General features: G+C 41.5%; 2 protein-coding genes across 7 annotated transcripts in view; one reads left to right on the plus strand and one right to left on the minus strand.

Annotated features, from left to right (window-relative positions):
• Positions 1 to 2,012: 2,012 nt before the first annotated feature.
• LOC122551012 (N-lysine methyltransferase KMT5A-like) lies at positions 2,013 to 23,151 on the minus strand. Of its 6 annotated transcripts, none has more exons than XM_087999824.1 (8): positions 22,733 to 23,151; positions 21,211 to 21,305; positions 17,861 to 18,020; positions 14,917 to 15,157; positions 11,212 to 11,299; positions 10,965 to 11,024; positions 10,375 to 10,565; positions 2,013 to 2,261 (listed from the first exon to the last, which is right to left on the minus strand). In XM_087999824.1, the coding sequence occupies exons 1-8, from the start codon at positions 22,743 to 22,745 to the stop codon at positions 2,171 to 2,173; spliced, it is 939 nt and encodes a 312-aa protein (XP_087855950.1). In that variant the 5' UTR covers positions 22,746 to 23,151; the 3' UTR covers positions 2,013 to 2,170. The 6 variants fall into 6 exon arrangements, with proteins under 6 accessions (XP_087855950.1, XP_087855948.1, XP_087855947.1 ...); XM_087999822.1 differs by lacking the exon at positions 2,013 to 2,261 and adding an exon at positions 6,908 to 7,709 and having other exon boundaries at positions 17,861 to 18,017; positions 22,733 to 23,139; XM_087999821.1 differs by lacking the exon at positions 2,013 to 2,261 and adding an exon at positions 6,908 to 7,709 and having other exon boundaries at positions 22,733 to 23,137.
• sbno1 (strawberry notch homolog 1 (Drosophila)) overlaps positions 22,203 to 24,662 on the plus strand; it is a 93,993-nt gene continuing 91,533 nt past the window's right edge. Inside the window, exon 1 of the mRNA XM_043692636.2 lies at positions 22,203 to 22,342. The gene's annotated coding sequence lies outside the window, so the exon portion shown is untranslated. The remainder of the gene's footprint in view (positions 22,343 to 24,662) is intronic.

Raw genomic sequence — 24,662 nt, forward strand, 5'->3', positions numbered from 1 at the left:
CCAGGATTTTGTTGCCCTGTGTCTATTGTAGACTCATTTATCGAGATTGATCACCTATTGCTCAGTAGCTCTATTATCATTGTATAATGTGATTATCAGGATGGAAGAAGGTGGAGCAGGTGAAGATTGCTATGATGTTGCCTTCCACCTGTTAATTTTAAATCTGAGATAGGTTTAGTCCCCAAAAATCTATGAACAGATGTGGGGCAACGGTTATTTTCATCACATTTACCCCTCAAGTTCAGAGTTAACATTTGTCTAATGTGTAAAGGGAAATGGGATGTTGGAAGCAGCACTAGCCAGTGCAAGGCTGCCACCTACTGCACAAGAGTGGAATTGTAGTCAGCTCAAGTGGACGGCTCTCAGATATGATCTAGGCAGATAGATAATAGTAAGATACAGAACTCTCATGTTAGGTCTACGGGGAAGGGGGGAGGGGGGGGGGGGGGGGGTGTGATTTCAGATAATTCAATTCACCTTTATGTGAGGATATTTGATAGTCTGTTGGCCCACACACAATTTCACAAATAGCAGACCAGGGTGCGATCATACATGGATGGAGATGGCTGAGAGATTAATCTTGGCCAAGGCAAAAGCAGAATATGTAATAGCATGTCCCAGCCACGTGCACTGAAATGGGAGATCATAGATCTGTGATCATAAATAGATCATTAACTGGAAAATGGTAATGATCAAGCTTAGATTTGTATAGTACTTTTGGAATAAAATACCTCCAGGTACACTTACCGCAGAGTATAAAGCAAAATTTGACACTGAGCGATGTAACATGTAGGTCTGGGTGAGGTCAATTTTAAATAACATTTAAAAGGAGAGAGGGAGTGGGTGGAGAAATTTAAAGAGTGAATTCCAGAGACAGGAGAAGTTGAAGGCATAACCAGTCTTGAAAGTTTTGCTATAATAGTTAACATTCTTCATTGGAGTATAGTCATGTAACTGCCCAATAAAGAATTTAACTTTCAAAATGGAATGGATCAATTTAGAAAAAGCACAGGAGTAGGTCTAATGAGACAATCACAAGGTTGTGACATGGGAACTGTTGGCTTAATGGCCTCATTTCTGTATGATTCTTGAGTGACAGGTTAAAGTCCTGCAACTCCCATGAGGTATCAAAGGACCTAGGTATATTTTGCGACTTTGAACCATTTAATTATGTAGTCTAGCCCAACCAAAGTAGGTCAGAACTACAGAATCCCTACAGTGTGGGAACAGGCCATTTGGCCCAACAAGCCTCTACCTACTCTCCGAACAACATTCCACCCAGACCCATTCCCCTACATTTTCCCCTGACTAATGCACCCAACCTACACATCCCTGAACACTATGGGTAATTTAGCATAGCCAATCCACCCAAACCTGTACATCTTTGGACTGTGGGAGGAAACGCAAACACAGGGAGAATGTGCAAACTCCACACAGACAGTCGCTTGAGGCTGGAATCAAACCTGGGTCTCTAGTGCTGTGAGGCAGCATTGCTAACCACTGAGCCACTGTGCTGCTCTATATTTTCTTCCCTAAGAGACAGTTTCTTAGATTCCTGCTCAAGTGATCACTGCTGCTGAAAGTTGCAAGACTGGGTGAATAATTATGTTCAGTAGCTTTGATTTCTGACTACATGGTTTAAGTTTGCTAATAATAATTAGAAATTAATTTAAAATCCACTAAGGCTTCTTCAACAGCACCACAATCAATTAAAAAAAACAAGAGCAACAGGGGCATGGGAGAACCATCGCCACAAAGGTCTTAGTCACACCGTCCTGATTTGCGCACATATATTTTGATCGTTGCTGGGTTGATGTCCTGAAAACACAGATCCAAAATTCCTGTGAGAATACCATACACGCAAAAAATTGCAGCAATTCAAAATTGTCCAATACTACCTTCTCAGACAATTAGGGATAGACAATACATGATGGTCTTGCCAGTGATTCCTGCATGAATACAATTTTTTAAAAAAGTAACTTGTGTTCAGTCAAGATGTGGTACAATACTAATCAATTTGTTACTTTTAATTTAAACATTTGGTTGTACATTGAACAGCCAATTCTGGGTTGGAAGAACAGAATTCTGGTTGTTTAAATCTTGAAAGAATAAAGCACCAGAGCAAGTGTTTCGAGTGTGTACAATAATCACTTGGGATGAGATGTGGCAGTTAGCTCAGTTGGTAGATGGCCAATGTAGTATTCAAAATAACACCAACAGTACATGATTCAATCTCTGTTCTGGCTGTTATAGATTTGACACTGAAACAAAAAAGAGAAATTGCTGTATGAAACTCAAGTTTGACAGCATCTGTAGAAGGAGTTAACACGTCAAGTCCAGAAGAATCACTGATCTCGAAAGCACTTTGTTTTTGTTCCAGATTTTCAACATCCATAGTTCTGTTTTATTTAAGGCTTGGGTCTGCTTCCTTATGCTGCCCAGAGTAAATCCACAGTATAAGCTGTGATTTGTTGACCCTCAAGTGTGCTTCATAAAGTAGTGGCAATCAGGGCTGATATCAAAATGTTACTCATACATCAAGCACAGGAAGTTAGGAGACAAGGTAGTGGTAGAGGATTGTTTTTCAGATTGGAGGCCTGTGATCAGCAGTGTTCCAAAAGGATAGGTGTTGAGTCCACTGCTTTTTGTCATTTATATAAAGGATTTGGATGTGAATATAGGAGGAATGGTTAATAAGTTTGCAGATGACCCCAAAATTGGTGGTGTAGTAGACAGTGAAGAAGGTTATCTCAGTGTACAACAGGGCCTTGATTAGATGAGCTAATAGATTGAGGAGCGGCAGGTGGAGTTTAGTTCAGACAACAGCCACAACATGACTTCCCAACTCCTGTACTCAGTACTCAATAAAGGAAAGTATACCAAAGGCCTTCTTCACTATCCTATCGACCTGAGACTTGATTTTCAAGGAGCTATGAACCTGAACTCCAAGGTCTCTGTTCAGTGACACTCCCCAAGACCTTATCTTTAAGTGTGTAAGTCCTGCCCTGATTTGCCTTTCCAAAATGCAGCATCTCACATTTATCTAAACTAAACTCCATCTGCCACACCTCAGACCATTGGCCCATCTGATTAAGATCCTGTTGTACTCTCAGATAACCTTTGCTGTCCACTATACCTCCACTTTTGATATCAGCTGCAAACTTACTAGCCATACCACCTATGTTCACATCCAAATAATTTATATAAATGACAAAAAGCAGTGGACCCAGCACTGATCCTTGTGGCACACTACTGGTCACAGGCCTCCAGTCTGAAAAGCAATCCTCTGCCACCACCCTCCATTCTCTACCTTTGAGCCCATTCGGTATCCAAAAGGCTAGTTCTCCCTGTATTCCATACAATATAATCTCACTAACCAGAATACCAGGAGGAACCTTGTCAAATGCCTGACTGAAGTCCATATGGATCACATCCACCGTTCTGCCCTCATCAATTCTTTTTGTTACTTCTTCAAAAAACACAATCCACTTAGTGGTTTATGATTTCCCACACACAACACCATGTTGGCTATTACTAATCAGTCCTTGCCTTTCCAAATACATGTACATCCTGTCCCTCAGGATTCCCTCTAACAACTTGCCTATAACCGATATCAGACTCACTGGTCTATAGTGCCCTAGCTTTTCATTACCACCTTTCTTAAATAGTGGCACCATGTTAGCCAACCTCCAGCAACTCACCTGTGGCTATCAATTATACAAATATCTCAGCAAGGGGCCCAGCAATCACTTCTCTCGCTTCCCACAGGTCTAGGATACACCTGATCAGGTCTGAATTAAAGAAAAACCTAGTTAAAAATAATGGTCTCCTATTTGATACAGATACGAGTAGAACTCTTTTCTCCTCATGTTAGTCTGTGGAATGCTTCTCCCTTGAGAAGAAGAAAGGCCGATTTATATTGACTTTTGATGAACAGCAGAGTTAGGGGTCAAAAAGTGTGGTGCTGGAAAAGTACAGCCGGTCAGGCAGCATCCAAGCTGCAGGAGAGTCGACATTTCGAGCAAAAGCTCTTCATCAGGAATGTTTGTGAAATGTCAGAATGTGAGAAGTTGATGAAGGTGGGGAGGGTGATAGGTCACAGCGCGATGGAGTGGATAGGTGGGAAGGAAGATGGACAGGTAGGACAGTTCAAGAGGGTGGGGCCAAACTGGAGGATTGGATGTGGGATAAGGTGGTAGGAGGAGAGATGAGGAAACTAGTGAAATTGACACTGTCTCTCAGTCCCCCTTGCTACCTTCCCCCCACCACACACAGACACACACACACACACACATTCCTGATGAAGAGCTTATGCTCGAAACATTGATTCTTCTGCTCCTTGGATGATGCCTGAGCGGCTGTGCTTTTCCAGTGTCTCACTTTTTGACTCTGATCTCCAGTATCTGCAGTCCTCACTTTCTCCTAGTGAGAGTGAGGGGTTTCAGGGACAGAGAGCAAAGGGGAGATAAGACTATGAACTGTTGAACAGTGAAGTAGGATCAAAGGACTTTATTCCTGATGAAGGGCTTTTGCCCGAAACGTCGATTTTGCTGCTCCTCGGATGCTGCCTGAACTGCTGTGCTCTTCCAGCACCACTAATCCAAAATCAAAGGGCCTGTTGGTCTTCTGCTCAAAATTCTGGTATACGGAGTAGGATCCAAATGTGGAACAACTCACAAAACAGCATCAGGATAAATGAGAGACTCCATTCAGCCTATCTTAATTATCTATGTCATTCACCACCATCCAATTACAGCATTTGATAGGTAATGTTTTCTCCTAACAATGTATCAAAAAGCCAAATGCATTTATTTCCCGGTCATTAATAAAAAAACTTCTGATTTGGAATGTAAACATTTTTCAAAACATACAACTGCATTAGAGATGCCTGTGCAAGGTCTTCTTAAAAATAAACACCTTAAGATGGTCAAGCATAAAAGTTCTTTGTACATAAAAGGACTTGACCAAACTGTACAGAGAAGGTAATTCAGGTTTCTGTCAGTTTTCTGAAATGAATTTTGGAAAATTAAACAGTCAAGTTACCTGAACATTGGTATTATTCTTCCATTTCATGTAAATTTAACTTCAACCATATACTCTGAAGTGGAACAAATAAACCTAAAGTAGTAGGACTATATTTAAAATCATCCAAAATATGTATTTATTTACCCAAAATATTTGTTGTCCCTGAAATGCTGCTAGCTATACTGAACATAAGTATTAGTTCTAATCATTGAAAGCAAAACTGAAGAATGAAATGAACAGTCACAGGGGGAGATCAGTCCTCATCAACAAATGTGTTTCTATTTATACAGTAGGTAGTGTTGTAACTGAAAAACAATTAATAAAAATAAATCTGAAAAACCTATTGAATTTCAACTTAGTAACCGTATTGTGTTTGAAGCTAACTTCAACAACTGCATACCCTGCACTGTTCAGGTTAGATTAAACCTCCATCACATTAAGGCTAGACATCTGAACATATAGAATTCTGTCAGGAAAATGAGAAATATTTTAAGAACTCAGTTCAAAGAAATCTGGAAGTTAATAGCACAGCATCAGTAATAGTGATTATAAAGCGGCTAGAATGTTGTAACTGGATCAGCAATGTCCTTTACAGAAGGCATGTTGTAAAATCATGGTGTATTTTTGATCATGGAATGAAATGGAAAAACAAACTTTTTAAAACAGAGGATTGTCAATACATTGGAGTACTTTTTAAAAGCTGCCTGACACTAATTGTAAGTGTCGTTTCCACAACTGCTTGTTCAAGCTTTAGTGCAGATGAACTGGAGCCAAGGGAGCTTTGGACAGCAAGAGGTAGCGGATTGGCCTGCTGACTAATGACCAGCTATGACTAACAAAGTCTTTTGGCCTGCCAATAACAATGTGATTGAATCCCAGGTATTTGGACAGCTTGGGATTGTACGAGATAGGGAAAAGCTATCAGATCTCCACAGGACGAGGTACTGTCTCTCTTCTCTGCAGCGAAGGAAAAAAAGCAGCTTCAACCCAAAGAAAGCCTGTTTTTTTCCTTTAGCGGTTGTCATAAACCTCTGCTTCTAATGCAGAAGGCAGATATTTTATAAAGTGTGAAGCAGCCACACTGTAGCTTTTGCAAGTAAACTAAAGTAGCTAGAGAAGGATCATGAAGGGGTGGTTTTATAACACCATTAGAACTTAATGTTGACAGCTCCGTGGTATAATAGTAATTTCTGTTATGTACAGAAACCTGGTCCATACTCCATGAAAATGAGTAAACTGGTGAAATTCTGCATACTTTAAAATCTTTTAACATTTGTGAGGTAACTTGATATCTAGCACTCTACACCAGTGAGGCACCTCAGAGAAGAAACTGGTGGTCGTATACAACTACAGTGCCATCCCAATCTGGTGCTGCTTAACCATCCCATGAAGCCCCTCCATTGTGTCATATGCCCAGTTACATGATAAATCAGTGTGGTTGTGGTTAGCCATCAAGTAAATGTACAAGTTTTTATTACAGTGCATAGATGAACCTGGATCATAAGGACTACCGCACACATTTTTATTAGTTGCTTTGCTCATCTTGCAATAAATGGCAACGCGCTCTTTAAAGGCAGCGAAACAAAAGATCAGCACATTGAACACTTTCCATTCTGGTTAACTAGAATGCTAACAGATCAGTACAATCCATCTTTACTGATTATGAGAGATAGCAGATGTTTGCAGCCTTTCCATTCATGTGTGCTGAAAATGGATTAAGATTATCCAACTGTTCAACATAGTCTTTGTCAGCCCACAGTAATGAGCTTATCACTGTCAGTGTCTCACAGAGGTATATGCAATCAAGAGTCTGTGGGATGGAAAGTGCTGAAAATCACTTCATTGTAAAATGGAGGAGGTACAGTCACTCACAACAACATAGTTAAGTCACAGAATTTATTTAAATAGTCTTCAACATGAAGCTTCTGTATACAAATTTTAAATAGCGGTTTACAACACATGCACTGGCATATGATGTGAAGCCCTGCCTTAAAAACTGAATCTCAGCTAATGCAAATCAATGCTCATTCTTTGTATTCAGAAATGTCCAAATACAGCTTCCAGTTGGAAGCGACACCAAATTCATTACTCTGAATAAGGGGTGAGGGCTTTCTAAAAAAGTGGTTCAAATGACAACATTTCATCTCTTAAATATGCAAAAAGATTTGTCAGAGCACAAAAGCAGACCTAGGTTGCTAATACTGTACAACAGAGCTGGACATTTTGGAATTGTTTACATAAAAAATGCAACCTGCCTCATGACTGCAAGCTCCTAAAGCACACTTGTGTACAAAATATACAAAAGCATTAAGATATAAAAGTTCTAAAGATGCAAGACTACCACCTCAGCAGTACTAGTGAAATCCAGTAGTCTCTATTGACGATTTTGATTACGTGCTGCATCACAAATCAGAGCAAGCATTGGATCAAACACTTTAAATAGTTTTGCTCATTCAAAACAGCGAAATTTGGCTCACTGCTTCAGCCAGGGATGTGCAGCAATTGACGCTTTGCTTCTGTCTCCATAATCATAGAGCAGCTCCTCACCCTTTGCAATGTCCCGAGAAGCAACAAGTATAAGATGTGGCTTCCCGTCAACATCATGTAACTTGGTCTGACAGTTTCCGTTCTTGCTGTGGTTGATCAACCGGCCGAGACGCGAAGTTTCCTTTGTTGCGTCCACACTAAAACACAGCCAAGATAAAGTTGAAACAACATGGTGGTGGTGGTTGTTGGGGTCAACGCCTCTTAAGATCAGTCACTAATAGCAGTCATCTATGTTCTATGATAGATAGCTCAAAAACAGGCCATTCAGTCCATTTTGATTTATGGTGGCTATATCCCATGATCCAGCCTACACCACAATCTTGCCCCACTATTTTTCTTTCCTTTTGATCTAGCTTTCCCTCAAAGTATCTGCAGTTTGCCTTGATTAACTCCAATAGCAGGATGCAAATTTTCTGAGTATAAAAAGGTCAAGATGTTGAACAAATGCAAAATTCCCCGATGTTTTAGTGGAAGTTTCAAGATAACACCTTCTACAAAAAAAAAATAGGGAAACAGAATGCCTACTTATTTTACAGTTGAAGAGTGCGTTGCTGGAAAAGCACAGCCGGTCAGGCAGCATCCAAGGAGCAGGAGAGTCAACATTAAGCATAAACTCTTCAATCAGGAATGACTAACACTGGTTCACCTTAAAACATGGAGCTTTACAAATAAAAGATTGTTCTAAAGAAAGGTTTTCCTCATTAGTGGAATTAATTTGTGAATCAAGTGACACATGCTGTTGAAACCCAATGGAAGCTAGGAATCTAAAGATCTGTCAATAAAAAAACAGTTACATGTGGACAGAAAGCCCTCTCCATCTTTGTTGCCAGAAAGCAACAGAGACACAGGATACTGGATTCTACTGAACAGATTGCCTCTGGAAGCAAAAGAGCAGATTAACCCACATTCCTGCTTCATCTAAAGCAGATCTTGTGAAAAATATGTTATCAAGTCTATTAGCTATTTAGACAGCAGGATTGAATTTTCCACTTGTAGGTTCAATGCAGTGAACGTTCAGTGATGAAGAATTTATAAAATCACTCACATCACAGCTGGCTGACAGAGCTACAGTTCACGAATTACACAAACAAGGTTTCCATGACAACCTAGAAGCCAGCTCAATGTGAATAGGCAGCGGTCGCTCTGCCATGACTGACTGTACGTGTATTCACCCTATTGGTTAAACCACAGGTACTCAAAGTACCACTGTACTTTTGGTCATTGAAATTGAAGCTTAAAACAAATAGCTAGATGTTGTGAATGTTGGAAATTTTAAACAGAAAATGCAGAAATTAGAAAAAAAATCATGCATTTTAGCAACTTACCGAGTCTCCAAACCAGCAACTACTATATTCAAAAGAACAATGCAGATATTGGGAATACCCATACAGAGTTCCCCTCCAGACCACCTGACTTGGAAGTATATCACTGTTCTTTCATGGTTGCTAAGTCAAAATCCTGGAACTCTCTCCCTAACACTGGGGGCCTACCTACAGCACATGGAGCACAGTGGTTCAAATTGGCAGCTCACCTGCACCTTCACAAGGGCAATTAGGGATGGGCAATAAATGCTGGCCCAGTCAGCAATGTTTTTATCCTGTGGACAAATAAAAAATGTCAACATCCTAAAGCCTTAATTTGGGGTTTCCCTGATCAGAGGCTGACTGACCTGTTGAGTGTTTTCTGTCTAAGGAAGGGAGGATAAATTATTGTTCAAACCATTCAAGGCCAAATTAGTGATGCGATGCCAGAGGTGTTATAGTAGTTATATACATTAATGTTCACATTTAAAATAACGCTCAGAATCTATTTGCTGACCTCCCATGGCATTGCATACAAGGAGGAAAGGAAATTAACTTTCCCTGTCCTTTCCCTCAATCACCCATTGATATAAAAGTTTAAAATAATCCAAATGATTGACAAGTAAAGTTGGGACAAGGAAAGCAGAATAGATAATGGAAGAGGTTAAATCAATGAAAACTGCTGGTAGTGAACTCAGTAAACATAGCTACAGGTATATGCACAGTATTAAAAACAAAAGTACTGCAAATGTAGGTCTGGCAGTATATGCACAGAGAAAAGCAGAGTTAGCATTGAGTCCAGTGAGCCTTTGTCAGAATGGACTGAACTCTGCTTCTCTTAACAGACACCACCAGACCTGCTAACCTGCTCCAGCAATGTATGTTTGCATAAAAAGCTATGTATACTTGCATTGAGTCAGTGCATCAGGAAAGGTCAGACAGGTTGGAACTGTACCGAGTTTCTAATTGCCCAAATTATTGCAAGGATGCAATTGCAATCACGAGGTTGCAGAGGAGATTCACTAAGATATTGTCTGGAATAAAAAGTCTCCGATACAAAGGAGAGATTGGATAGCCTGAGCTTGTTTGACTTGGAACAGAAGCAGCTGAGGGAGGAACCTGACTGAGGTATACAAAATTATGAGAGGTATAACAGAGTAGACAGCAAGAATCTTTTCCTCATGACTCTATGACTTTATGACAGAAGACCAGAGGGCATACATTTAAAAGATGATGGGTAAGTGATTTAAAAGATATGAGAAAAGAAATTCCACCCAGAGGATGGTAGAAATATGGAATGAGCTACTCGAGAAGATGGAAGAGGCAAATACTCTCAACACTTAAACTTCCAGATGAGTACTTAAAATGCCAGTACTTAATTGGAGGCAATGAACCAAGTGCAGGTAAATGGTATCAGTGTAGTTTGAGACCATGATCAAAGCAGCCATGATCGGAGTAGTGAAACAGCTTGAGACCAACAAGGATAAAGAGGAGGACTCACCAATATGTTTTACTGAGGTATTGAAAATAATACATGTAGCAGCCAGTGGAGGGATCTTGTGCATATTTAGCCTCTCTATTCTTTGCATCTGTAAATTCAATGAGATCGCCATTGTATTCCACCACAAACTCTCCACGTTGGAAAGGTTTTGTCGCCATCACACCACGACCTTTTCCATCAATTATACCAACCTGAGAAAACGAAGAGAGAACAGTTAGAAGGCTTGCCCAGTTGAACTACAGGTGGGTCAGAGGCTGACTGACCCAACATAGTCACAGCCACAAATTCCAGCTGAAAATACACACTTCATACATGCATAACAGTAACACTTACACATTCAGCAACCAAGGAGGTAAAACACAAACGGTTTTCTTTCTTACTGATAAACAGAAAGAAATGAAAACAGCTGGGGGAAAAGAGCGAGCTGCAGTGCCTCTCTCAACCATGCGTATCTCAGAATGACAATTAATGCCAATTTAGTGAATCCATCATTTTAGCAGCCAGGGCGAGACTTAGTTGAACCTACTGCACCTTCCAGATCCCCAGACAAATCAGCTTGTCCTGTTAGTTTCCAGTCTTTTAAAGAGTACCTTCATTCCTTCTTCCTTCCCATTGCGAATCAGATCATCAATTATTTTCTTTTCTTCTGACTGTTGGAGGAATGACAGAAAAGATGATTAAGCTGAGGGGTGTCAATTTGTGGATTGTACAACAAATCAACATAAACCAATTGCCCATTTCAGCAGTGCAAGGCAGCAGCATAGAAAACAACTGGTGTGAATTTTAATTAGGACTCAATTCCCTGTGCTACTACAAGGGATACGAATATAGATTTACCTTCAGTTGTCCTTCACACTTCCTGCAACTCCTGCGAACAGGATAATAATCAGTGACCTTGCGATTCCGGCCTGCTGGGTTTTTTGCACTGGGGAAAAAAAAAATCATTTCAGGACAAAAAGGCATTGTAGGATTGAAGTGATGAGTGAAAAAAACCAATGAAAGTGTTTTTTTCTGAAATTCATCTCTTCCCCCCTCAACAATCTGCAGATTAAATACAAGTTACTTCTTCACCCCTGTGCAGTTAAACAAATGCAAACCCAACAGCATCAACATCCCAGATGTGCTTTCTGATAACAGCAGTTTGCAGGCTAGAGGTTCCAAATGTGTTAGCTCTCTTTTGGGGAACTTTCCTCCTCCCTCTGCAGTTGGTACAAGTCAAATACACTTCAGGGGATGATACCATGACTTCTGTATCAAGACATCAATGACGTTGTGTACGTTAGAACTCCAAGCCCTCGATTTGTTCAGTTCACACAATCTGAACATGTAAGCTCCATTATATTCCTGAAAAAAAGTGAGAAGAGCCTTCAAGGTGCAACATTTAGTTTGGGGTGGGACGGTGACTCAGTGGGTAGCACTGCTGCCTCAGGGTCCAGGTTAGATTCCAACCTCGAGTGACTGTGTGGAGTTTGCACATTCTCCCAGTGTCTACAAGGGTTTCCTCCCACAGTCCAAATTTGTGCAGATCAGGTGAATTGGCCATGCTAAACTGCCAATAGCTTGAGGTGTATTAGTCAGAGGGAAATAGGTCTGGGTGGGTTACTCTTCGGAGGATCAGTGTGGACTGGTTGGGCCGAAGGGCCTGTTTCCACACTGTAGGTAACCTAATCTAATTTAATCTTGAGGAGCTGTTTTGTAGGAGAAGTAGTAACCAATCTGGAGACACCCACTGCCCAAAGCCATCCAATCTAAAATAATTGTGGAATTAGTGAGTTTTGAGAAGATTTGTGACGGCTCAGGTTAAAGTTCTGGATGGAAGTTTGCGCGCTGAGCTGAAAGGTCCATTTTCAAATGTTATCTACTATGGCGATGAAACATCAGTGAGCTTCCAGTGAAGCACTGGTGTTAGCGACCCACTTTCTGTTTGTGTTTAAGTTTCCTTGGGTTGGTGATATCATTTCCTATGGTTGGTGATATCATTTCCTATTGCATCATTCACTGTTCTTTTTCTCAGAGGCTGATAAATGGGGTCCAAGTCAATGCGTTTGTTGGTAGAGTTCCAGTTGGATTGCGATGTTTTAGATGAAGGGGTAAATGTAGGGGAATGGGTCGAGGTGGGTTGCTCTTTGGAGGGTCGGTGTGGACTTGTTGGGCTGAAGGGCCTGTTTCCACACGGAGTATGTTGGGATGATTGTTTCTGTAGTTCAATATTTGGTCCGTATATGTTGCTTTCCTGTAGACGCTAGTTTGAAGTTCCCCATTGGCTGTTCGCTCTGCGACATCTAGGAATGGTAGGTTTTGTGGTTTTCCTCCTCTCATGAATTTTATGACAGTAAGGATATTATTGATGGTGTTGAAGGTTTTCTCTGATTTATCTTGTTTCGTAATGACAGCGTCATCCACGTAGCAGATGCAAAGTTTGGGTTGAGTAGGTTGGCAGAACTGTAAAAAGGCTCTGCATTACTGCCTCTGCTAAGAACACCGATATCGGAGATACCATGGGTGTTCCATTGGAGTGACTGTAGCTTTTGTTGCACGTGAAGTGGGTGGTAAGGCATAGGTCCACTAGCTTGACAATATTGTCCTTGCTGATGCAGTTGGTGGTGTTTAGTGTTTGTGTCTTTGGTTCTCCTAACAACATAGTCAGTATTTCCTCAGCCAGGTTGATATTGATGGATGTGAACAGGGCTGTTACATCAAAGGAAACCATTATTTCATCCTCTTCTTTGTGTCTTTGATGATGGTCAGGAATTCTTGGTTGGAATGGCAAGAGTCTTCTACTAATCAGTTTAGTCTTTGGTGTAGCTTCTTTGAGAAGGTGGCCAAACAGGTGGATGAGGGCAAAGTAGTTGATGTGGTGAATATGGATTTCATAAAGTGTCTGAAAAGGTTTCCCACGGTAGGCTATTGCACAAAATTTTGGATTAGTGGTGCTGGAAGAGCACAGCAGTTCAGGCAGCATCCGAGGAGCAGCAAAATCGACGTTTCGGGCAAAAGCCCGATGAAGGGCTGAAAATGTTCAGTTACTAGTGGGGAACCGCAAGGATCTGTTTTATAAAATAACTAAACAGTGGACCCAAGTGATCTCGATGAGAGTATAGAAGATGAGTTTGTTAAATTTGCAGATGACACGAAGGTCAGTAGAGTTGTAAAGTGATTAAGGATGCTGCAAGTTACAGAGACATAGATAAGCTGCAGAGCTGGGCTGAGAGGTGGCAAATGGAGTTTAATGCAGAAAAGTGTGAAGCAATTAACTCTGGAAGGAGTAACAGGAATACACAGTAGGGCTAATGGTAAGATTCTTGGTAGTTTTGATGAGCAGAGACATTTCTGTGTGCAGGTACATAGATCCTTGAAAGTTGCCACCCAGTGATGATAGGGTTGGGAAGGTGGCATATGGCATGTGAGCTTTTATTGGTGAAGGGATTGAGTTTCAGAACCATGAGGTCATGCTGCAGCTGTGCAAAACTCTGGTGCAGCCACAATTGGAGTATTACATACAGTTCTGGTCACTGCATTATAGGAAGGATGTGGAAGCTTTGGAAAGGGTTCAGAGGAGATTTACTAGGCTGTTGCCTGGTCTGGAAGGAAGATCTTATGAGGAAAGGCTGAGGGACTTGAGGCGGTTTTCTTTAGGGAGAAGATTGAGAGGTGACTTAATTGAAGCACAAGATAATCAGAGGGTGAGAGGGGTTGGACAGTGAGAATCTTTTTCCTTAGATTGTAATGAGGGGACATAGCTTGAAATTGAGGGATAATAGATATAGGAGAGATGTCAGAGGTAGTTTGTTTACTCAGGAACAGGGGTATGGAATGCACTGCCTGCAACAGACTCGCTAACTTTAATGGCATTTAAATAGTCATTGGATTGGCAGATGGACGAGAATGAAATAGCTTGGGTTAGGTGGGCTTCAGATTGGTTCCACAAATCGGTGCAACATTGAGGGCCGAAGGGCCTGTACTGCGCTGTAAGGTTCTATGTTCCTTGTTTAATGTGTATATTGGTGTTCCAAGTAGCAAGACGTTGGGTCTTGGGGTGGGAGGAGGGGGGGTGCTCCTGGTTTGTGAATTTTGGGTAATCCATCAAAGCATGTTGTGTTGGATCAGTTTGGTTTCATTTTTTTGGAAATCTGTCTTATTTAATTCTCCAGAATTAATTATGCATTCAATGGAAATATAGAATTAAACAGCTACATGGTCATCCACTCCTGTGAAAGACCTACCCAATTAGTTTTGTGTCTTTGCTTTTCCCCGTCCTTAGCCCTGTGAATGTTTCCTTTGTTTTTAGGTACATCCATTCAATTAGCTTTTGAATGTTACAATCATGTCTGTGTCCACAACCCTTTCAGGCAGCACATTCCAGATCACAATTTGCTGAGCAAATTGACTCAACCCTCATCGTTATCTTCAATCTGTTTCCTGTGATTACCAGCAATGGAAACAATTTCTCCTTCCACATTCTGTTGAAGTTTTGTAGCTCAAGATGACAAAGCACAAATGCAACAGATGATTAAATATGTAACCCTGAAGCATTTAACTTACCCTATACGTTTTGAAGATTTTGCTTTGTCTTTCCGCTGAACAGCTTTTGCACTTGTTTTAGGGCCACTCCCACCCACAGAATACAGAGTAGCTGACCCATTCTTTACAGCAGTATCACGGTCAGTATGGGTGTCATTTGCTGCAGTCTCTGCTTCTTCCTCAATGATTGCACTTGTTTGACTGTTCAGTTCCTTATTGGGATTGGTAGAATGGTCAGCAAAGATACAACCATTTCGTTCATCTGCAGGTACAATGGATATGAAAATTAGAAAATTAAGCTGAAATAATTACAATAGATAAATTCAAAATAAGAAGTCAGCTCAGTGACCAGCTTTGTTTCTGTCTTTGCAAATTCTCAGGAGCATAATTAAAAATAGGAAATAAAACTGCAGGTAGTTCTCATATAAAGCATGTTCTGGCAGAGAGATTTGGCTGTAAACGTCTCTGAAGAATTAGAGGACGATCTTTGAGAACACCGAGCCCTGTTCGCAATAGTGCGATTCCAGCGGCGATCGTTTTGCATGCCTAGTTCTGCGCATGCACAGATGTCAGCTGCCAGAGCACGGAGGGGTACAGTCATTTACCTTGAGCAGCTTCATCTCAAAAATTAAACTAATCAACATTCATCGATCTCCCTTTGAGGGGAGAATATTCTTGTCTAATTCCTGTATAAGCCCTGTTTAAATTCCTGAAGGACTGCATTACTCTTATACATACTATTCACCTTTGTAATTGGTTCTTGTACTGCATACCTCACAATCTAAACTAACTCCCAAGAAACAAACAGTCAGAAGACAATCAACCACAGCCATCCATTTTTGGAACCACAACTGCACCGGAAAGTGGTGATGACTACCACCCTCTATGCCTGTATTAACAATATTTTTTCCCCCCCCCAATATGTTAAATTTACTTTTGACCTCAATGTTGCACTGACCTGTGGAGCCAATCTGAAGCCCATCTATCCTTACACCATTCCATTTTTATTCATATGTTTATCCAATGACCATTTAAATTCCCTTGAAGTTGGCAAGTCTACTACTGTTGCAGGCAGTGCATTCCACATCCCTATTACTCAGTAAAGACACCACCTCTGACACCAGTCCTAGATCAATCACCCCTCAATTTAAAGCTATGTCTTCTTATACTAGCCATCATCATTCTTGGAAAAAGACTCTCCCTGTCCACCCTATCTAACCCTCTGATAAGATTATGTCTTTTAAGTCACCTCTCCACCTTCTTCTCTCCAATGAAAACAGCCTCAAGTCCCTCAGCCTATCATAAGACCTTTCCTCCAGACCAGGCAACATCCTAGTAAATCCCCTCTGAACCCTTTCCAAAGCTTCCACATCTTTTCTATAATGCAGTGGCCAGAACTATATGCAATACTCCAAGTGCAACTGCACCAGAGTTTGTACAGCTGCAGCATGACCTTGTGGCTCTGAAACAATCTCTCTACCAATAAAAGCTAACATACTGTACGCCTTAAACAACCCTATCAACCTGGGTGGTAACTTTCAGAGATCTATGGACATGGACACCGATCTCTCTGCTCATTGGAACGACCAATAATCTTCCTGTGATGGGCGGCACGGTGGCACAGTGGTTAGCACTGCTGCCTCACAGCACCAGAGACCTGGGTTCAATTCCCGCTTCAGGCGACTGACTGTGTGGAGTTTGCACGTTCTCCCCGTGTCTGCGTGGGTTTCCTCCGGGTGCTCCGGTTTCCTCCCACAGTCCAAAAGATGTGCAGGTAAGTTGAATTGGCCATGCTAAATTGCCCGTAGTGTTAGGTAAGGGGTAAATGTAGGGGTATGGGTGGGTTGCACTTCGGCGGGGCGGTGTGGACTTGTTGGGCCGAAGGGCCTGTTTCCACACTAAGTAATCTAATCTAATCTACCATTAGCTCAGTACTCTTAATTCCTGTTGCTCCTTCCAAAGTGAACCACCACATACTTTTCTGTATTAAAATCCATTTGCCACTTCTCAGCCCAGCTCTGCAGCTTATCTATGTCCTTCTGTAACCTGTAACATCCTCCCACATCTATCCACAACTCCATTGACCTTAGTGTCATCCACAAATTTACCAACCCTTCCTTGTATGCCCTCATCCAAGTCATTTAACAAAATGACAAACAACAGTAGACCAAAAACAGATCCTTGCAGTTCCCCACTAGTAACTGAACTCCAGGATGAACATTCCCCATCAACCACCACTCTCTCTTCTTTCAGCTAGAGAATTTCTGATCCAAACCACTAAAATCACCCTCAATCCCATGCCTCCGTATTTTATGCAATAGCCTATTGTGGGGAATCTTATCAAACACCTTACCGAAATCCATATACCAAATCAACCGCTTTAACCTCATCTACCTGTTTGGTCACCTTAAAGACGACAATAAGATTTGAGAGGCACGACCTGCCCTTCACAAAACTGTGTTGACTATCCCTAGTCAACTTATTCCTCTCTAGAAGAGCTCAAAGAAAACAACTACGTTGGTGTTTGAATCTGAAATGGGGGCTTCTTCCTACAGAACTGCAGTTCAGAACAACTGACATACACAAGACACCACCAGTTGGAAGTTGTCATGAGCAACTAGGTTCAGGCTATGATTAATATATCATTAATACACAGCATAAAAAAAGGCAAAAAATGCAAGACGTTAAACTCAAACTGGCTGAGAATTGCACATCAATGAAGAACATTCAACATTTCAGTGCCACAAGCATTGTGGCCTCAAGGATTATCCAGATCTGAATGAACAATCTATTTCTGTAATTTTATAGTGCATATGTATTTCTTAATGCCACGAAGCAACATGGGCGATGATACCCTGTATCAATCATTATAGTGTCACACCAAGTAAATATCAAGGCCTTCTGAAACTGTTTGCATTCTTTAGAGATTTGCTTCGGAAACATCTGCATGTATAACCTTACATACCTCCTTCCTCTTTCTGCATTTCACGTCTTACAGTACATGTGACTTGGAACTTCATTTGTTTATTTGAAGCAGAGTTTTCATCTTGCAGTGGGGCACGAGGAGGAGGGGATTTTGCAGATCTCAAACGATGACAGATCTTGGATTTTACACGCACATTCTTCTGGTGAAACACATTCATTGTCCAAGAAGAAAGGGAAAGAACTTAGTTATGGACCATTTACGGTGTTTACGGGATGAAGCAAAGTGTTTCAAAAGCAATTATTCAACTGTGAAATATGTTATTGAAAACAAGCAGATAGTTTGCATGCAAGATCTGCCAGTTGTATCGAGGTGGTGATGCCTCGTGGTATTTTCGCTGGACTATTAATCCAGAGACCCTGGTAATGTCTGAGGACCCACAGCAGATGGTCAGGAAGCAATTGTGATTGAATGAATTTAAAAAGGAAATGCAGCAATAAATAGCCCAGTTAGGTCAAAATGACCATAACATTAGACAATCAAATTAACTTATGAACCGGTCAGGCATTCTGGTTCCAACTGGCTACTGGAATAGGAAGGATCATCATGTTGCAGGTAGCAACCTTAAAAACGCTAACATCTTCAAGTTATAAACTTTAAAAAAAAAAATCAATTTTTACAGCTCAGAATACCACAAACTCTGTTACTTTCATTGGGTTAAAATGCGAATTCCCTCCCTGATGGCACTGCAGTCTGTAAATGCTGACCCAGCCAGCGATGCTCGCATCACGAGTGAATGAAAGAAGTTTGAGCAGCTTCTGTCAGAATTTATAAGCTACAGGCTGAACTCAAGACTACAATGCACAAGAGAAGGGAAATGTGCCTGGATTCTTTGAACAAAAGACACTTCCACTACTTAAAATAAGGTCTAATTTGGTCAATGGTCAGGGACAGGAGAGAATGACAGTGAGTGAGACAGGCAGGGGATCCATTAGATAAGAGTGTCAGCCTCTGCAACTGTCCAATAGATTAGACGTTCTTTTGGTCAGATTGGATGAGCACCATGGCACAAAGCTATTTAACTAGGAGAAGCAACAAGTCGTAATAGATGGTGCAGTGATGTGAGAATGGATTGACACCATTGTCTGCAGCAAAAGCAAGAGTCCAGGCAGCTTGTGGCCTACTTGGTGCCAGACTTCAGGATAGCAATATTTAAGAGACATTTAAGCAGGTACAGGTACATGTACAGGAAGGAAAGGCAGAGATAAAGATCATGTGCAGACAAATGGGCTGAAGGGTCTGTTCCTGTGTTGTACTGTTCTATGCTTTATCGTCTATTTGATCAGGACTGGAAAGGAATTTGCAATGTGCGGGACAGCATCCAGTTGTCATGGTCCATAGAAGTTTATAAAATAATGAAGTATAGATAGAGTTAATGGTAGTTATCTTTTCATTTGAAAGAGAGATTTCAAGACTAGGAGGCACGTTTTTAAGGTAAGAGGAGAAAGATTTAAAAATTGACATGGAGGCATTTTTTTTGTTACAGAGGGTGATTTGTGTGTGGAATGACCTTCACAGGTACAATTACAAATACTTAAAAGAATTTGGATAAATAGGAAAGAATTTGGAGGGAAATGGTTCAGGAGCAGGCAAGTGGGACTAGTTCAGTTTAGGATTATGTTCAGTATGAACTGGTTGGACTGAAGGGTCCATTTCCACACTGTATGACTATGTAGGAACCAATGAATTAGGTTGAGGTAAGGAAGAGGGTATAGATGGAGAGTATGTTGAATTAGATAATAAATTACAAAGTAAAAGCTCAAAAGGTTATGATTTCCATTAATTGAGCAGTGTGCAAATTGGAATCGGGTACATAAAATTATTGAGATAAATACACAGCTATGACCATCAAATCATAAATTTACTGACTGGTGTATCAAAACTAAAATACTTCCACTGAGAGATAATTAAAAGAATCAGTTATTACAGGCCTACTCAGTAATGCAATGTAAACCAAGTCTGTACTTAGTGATAACAAAATCTCTGTCATTTCTCCAATTGGTCAAATTCCTTGATGTGATGTGTTAGAGATAACTTAATGAGGGTCATAGACAAGGGGAATAACAAAGGAAGGTCTTTCTCCTCTAGTTGGAGAGTTCAAAATTAGAGGGCATAGGTTTAAGGTGAGAGCAGCAGGAAAATTTAAAAAAGGACCTGAGGAGCAATTTTTCCCACACACAGGATGGTTCATACATGGAGCAAGCTGCCAGAGAAAGTTACAACGTTTCAAAGACATTTGGACAGGTATATGAATAGAAAGTGTCTTGATAGATATGGGCCAAATGGATCTAGTTTAGTTTGGAAAACTTGGACAGCATGGATGGTTTGGACCAAAGGGTCGGTTTCTGTGCTGTATGATTCTATGATTAGCATCTAAGTTTTATTTATTTTTTGTGGGAAGAGGCAGATGGAGATGCACAACAAAAATTTGTTGCCAAGACTGATTTCAAGCCAAGCATTCATGATATTTACTGCAACTGTTTATTGCTGCCACTTTTGGAGATCATATTCCACAACTCCACCCATAAGTCATTACAGTGCAGATAAAAATGAGAAAAGGAATTGGATTTACAACACAGGTTACCAAAGAAATTAAGCAACGTTTCTGCTGGGGAGCGGAAATAAAACATTCTGCAATTTTTGCATGAAAAATCACAGAGCCAGTAGATCACCTCAAAGAGACAACGGGGACGATTGAAGAGGTATGGTGGGAACTTTTCTCTCAATAAGGTGCAAGAGATTTTGACAGCACAGCTTATCCCACTCGCTATGCATCTCCCTGGCACCAATGCAGCTGCAGTGCCACACAGATACCTGTGTCAGTGAGTCATGGAGAAAATACTTATCACCTCAGGATCAGGGCAATGAATACCAACACTGTCCACAGTCAAGACAATGTTGTTTTCCTAAATTGGACTGTGCTTGTTTTTAATAACAGCCTTCGATTTTAACATTAGTTAAACAAATATTTCTTTAAAAGGTGACGTTAACATAAGTTACAAGCTTAGAACGAAATGCCAATCACAGCAATTTGCCTTAATGCCGCCTTTAATACGCCGGAGACAATAGGTGCAGGAGTAGGCCATTCTGCCCTTCGAGCCTGCACCACCATTCAATATAATCATAGCTGATCATCCTTAATCCCCATAACCCTTGAACCCTGAGAGGCTTTTGGAAATAGATTTGAAATAATAAGTTATTTATGGGTAGAAGAGCAACACCCAAGGCCACTCCTTTCTCGAAGGGTAGGGAATACCGCACTGACACGCAGCCTTAGTCACCAAGCCTGGGGTTTTGATTAGAGCCCACTGGTCGGTCCCCGTCAAACGTACCTCACTCATGGCCAGCTGCTGGTTCTCCTTGGCCGCCGCGGCCTCGCCTCCGGCGATTTTATTCGCCGCTCTCGGAGCCACGGCCTTGACTTTCCCTGAAGGATTAAAACATATCTCTGTGATATCCCAGCGAACAAGGGGACGTCCTCGCTCGGAAAGGAAACCGGTTCCGGGCCTAGCAGCGCGCCCCCTCCACCATCTTTAAATAAATACCGTATTTACCAGAAATCGCGGCCAGCAGCCCGCATCACCGCCAGGGGGCGCAACGTATAGACATAATACAGACCCAGATAATAAAATTACGGTCTACAGATGCACAAAATAAGGAGAATGAAGCCATACCCATTTTCCTGCAGACAATTCACTGAAAAAGAAGCGGCAGAAAGATTCAAGAATAATTTTTGCCTGAAGAACACACAATTTTTAGAATAACTGAACGTTTATAACCCCCTTCATCAACTATTTAAATAGACGCTCGACCCGCCAGCCGAACTTCATTAAAGGTTCGATAGGACAGCCTTTGATTGGAGGGAAGTTGAGACCATCCCAGCTTGCGAGCCCAGATATTCAGTGCCTATTGGCTATCCCACCTATCCATCAGGAGAGAGCCCCACCACCCACTCCAAAGGTTCAGCCCCCTCGACACCGGAGATTTTGAATTGCGCGCTCGCTTTCCATTGGTGGCGCTGACGTCAAGGCGGGTGGGGATTGGTTGGTCTACGGGGGGTGTGGGGGAAGAGTGCGCGCGGTCACATGACCGGCTGTAGCCGCCGGTGATTTGGGGAGAGTGAAAAAAAAACAAACGTGAATTCAACAAAATTATGCCACATCCTTTAACTCTTTTATGGGGTTGTTTGGTTCCGGCGGTACGACGTGGGCGTGAAACGGTCAGCGGTCCGGAGCCATCCGAGCGGGCGGTTGGAGACAGTGCCCGGCCGGGGGTCACGTGATGGACGATGGCGGCGGCGCCTGACATGGCGGCGAGTGGTTAGCGGGCGGGCCGTGCGCGCACTGTCTCTTCAGCTCAGCGCCGCTGGCAGTCACTGGAGCCGCTCTTCGTTCGCATCAGCCACACAACCTGCATCTCTGTTTACCGGGGAATCTACCGGCAGAGAAATAGACTGAGTTTGAGGTAAAATCCGACGGAAGAAGTCATTTTGTTTTTTTTAAAAACAGAAATAACCCCCGTTCCCGTCTTTAACGTGAACGCGAGGCGCTGCTCGGTCGGTCGGTTTTTTTTTTATTCCCGTCGCCGTGTAAACGACTTCGGACTACAGCCGGGCTGCTAATCACATCTTCATCAATTTCTCTTAGTTGTGTGATTAACATAAAGACAAAAGAAGGAATTGGGCGGCGATATTTGGGTAGTATCCGGCATGAGGCGGTTGGGCCTGGCTGTTTGGGAGTTTGTGTGTGTGTGTAAGGGGGGGGGGGGTTGGTGCCATAGTTTAATTCCATTTCATTCAGTTTCTATTATGTTTGTCTCGTTTGCTTAAAGTCTTAGGGTTTCGGCTACTCTCACCTTTAGTCACCATTACACAGCTAGAAAACAACCCGGAAGTTTGTCCGTACTGAGCACGTGTTGTAAAGCAGAAGGTTAAGGTTTCACTCCCTTTCTCTTATCGTTTCCTTCGCATCATCTTTTGTGTGGATTTCGTTTTCCAAATCTCTTGTGTTCCCTTTCTAATGGGCCTCATTTCCACTTTATTTTCACGTCCTTGGACGGCCGCGTTCAATGGTTTAACCGTCCTGAGAATGTCTATCTTTGTATGAACGGCCAGAGTTCCAGAATTGGCCATCGAAGGCTGTAAACAAAGTTGTCCCGGCCCCACCAAGAGTCTGAATGCTGCAGAGCCTTCCCTCGGGGATAGCATAAAAAGTATCCTGAGCGTAGAAATCTCAAAAATTGTGACTTTGCTTGTGTTCTATTGATATCAAATGCGAACATTCTTTTATTCCTTTTATTTTTCCCCTCCCCCACGCACCGTTCCCTCAAAACACAAGACGTAATGTTGACACGTTTCAATTTGCTGTTGTGCAGGACAGCCCGAGAACTAACCTTTAATTTCCTTTATATCCGAATCACCGATGGAAGGGAGAAATAAAGTCACTCTAATTGCTTTGCCCAACCTGCAACAGCGGAAGTAAATGCAAGTGGACGAGAGTTTGACTTTCGTTGACACTTTGGCGATGTTTACTTTAGATCGTTTATCCCGAATTTCCAGTTTTGCGCCCTTTTATGAGCTAAAAGGGAAAATAACTAGATATGTGAGATGTTACTTTTCGTGAAATAGTCCTGATCTTCAAGTATAGGAGTAAGAGACCAAAGTATAAACATAAACTTTGGTGATGGCTTTGTGCTCAACATGTGGACACAATTTCTTGATAGATAATCAGATTTAATAAGTCCACATGGTCAGTGGAGCATTGGTTCAAGTTGTTTACTTAACTAGTTGGTGTGCATAAATATTTGAACGTGTTGTGTTATGTGTAGGCACTTGAATATTTATTGTCCGTGTAGCTATTTGTTTTCAATAGGGTGCTATTCCATTCTTGTGATACTTAGATTATTCATTTAGTGGTTTAAAAATTGCTTTGCATATAGAAAGATGGCACTTTAACTGTAGGCATCTTTATTATTTTCTTAATTTAGTCAATGAAGTGCCGTGGTGGTTGTTCTTTGAACAACATTAACAATCCAACGTTAATGTACGGGTGTTGAGCTAACCACACGATGAGATTGGACTCGAGTCTATGCTGTGCGTGTCTGTCCCTTCAGACCTGATTATATTTTCCTGATAAGATGGCAGCTTTCAGTCATTTAAAGTTATAAATTTTGCCTTCATTAGATTTGATATTCCATTTTGCTGCTGATCCCTCAGGTATTGACCATTGGGGTGCTGTACCTCAATAAATTTAGTAATTTAAATATGTATTCTGAAAACAGTTCAGTTTGTATCCTTAAGATAATGAAGTGTAGGTTCAGAAGTGGGCCATTTCATCCTTCATGCTGTCCCCACCCCCCCCAAATTCAATGAGACCATGACTGATCTAGTAATTTTCAACTCCCATTTCTGTCTTTTCTGCATAATCCTTGATTCCCTTACTGATTTTAAAAAAACCTGTCAGTTGTAGCCTTGATTATGCTTAATGACTAAGCCTCTTCAGCTCTCTGAAGAATTGCACAGATTCAGTACCTTCTGCGAAACAAAATTCCTCTCATCTATCTTAAATGGGCAACCCTCTTAGTCTAAGATTATGCTTTCTGATCCTAGACTGTCCAATAGGGCAAAATAACTTTTCCACATCTACCTTGTCAAGCCAACAAAAACTCTTGTATGTTTCAAATAGGTCTTATTCCTCTAAATGGCAATGAGAAGGCCTAACCTACTCAAACTCTTATGATAAGAAAATCCCTTCCCTGGACCCAGGATCAGAGAAGGGATCCTTCA

Source organism: Chiloscyllium plagiosum, unplaced genomic scaffold (genome assembly GCF_037043375.1).
Source record: "Chiloscyllium plagiosum isolate Xiang-an unplaced genomic scaffold, Cpla_swu_hap1 HiC_scaffold_24, whole genome shotgun sequence".
Classification (NCBI taxonomy): Eukaryota; Metazoa; Chordata; class Chondrichthyes; order Orectolobiformes; family Hemiscylliidae; genus Chiloscyllium; species Chiloscyllium plagiosum.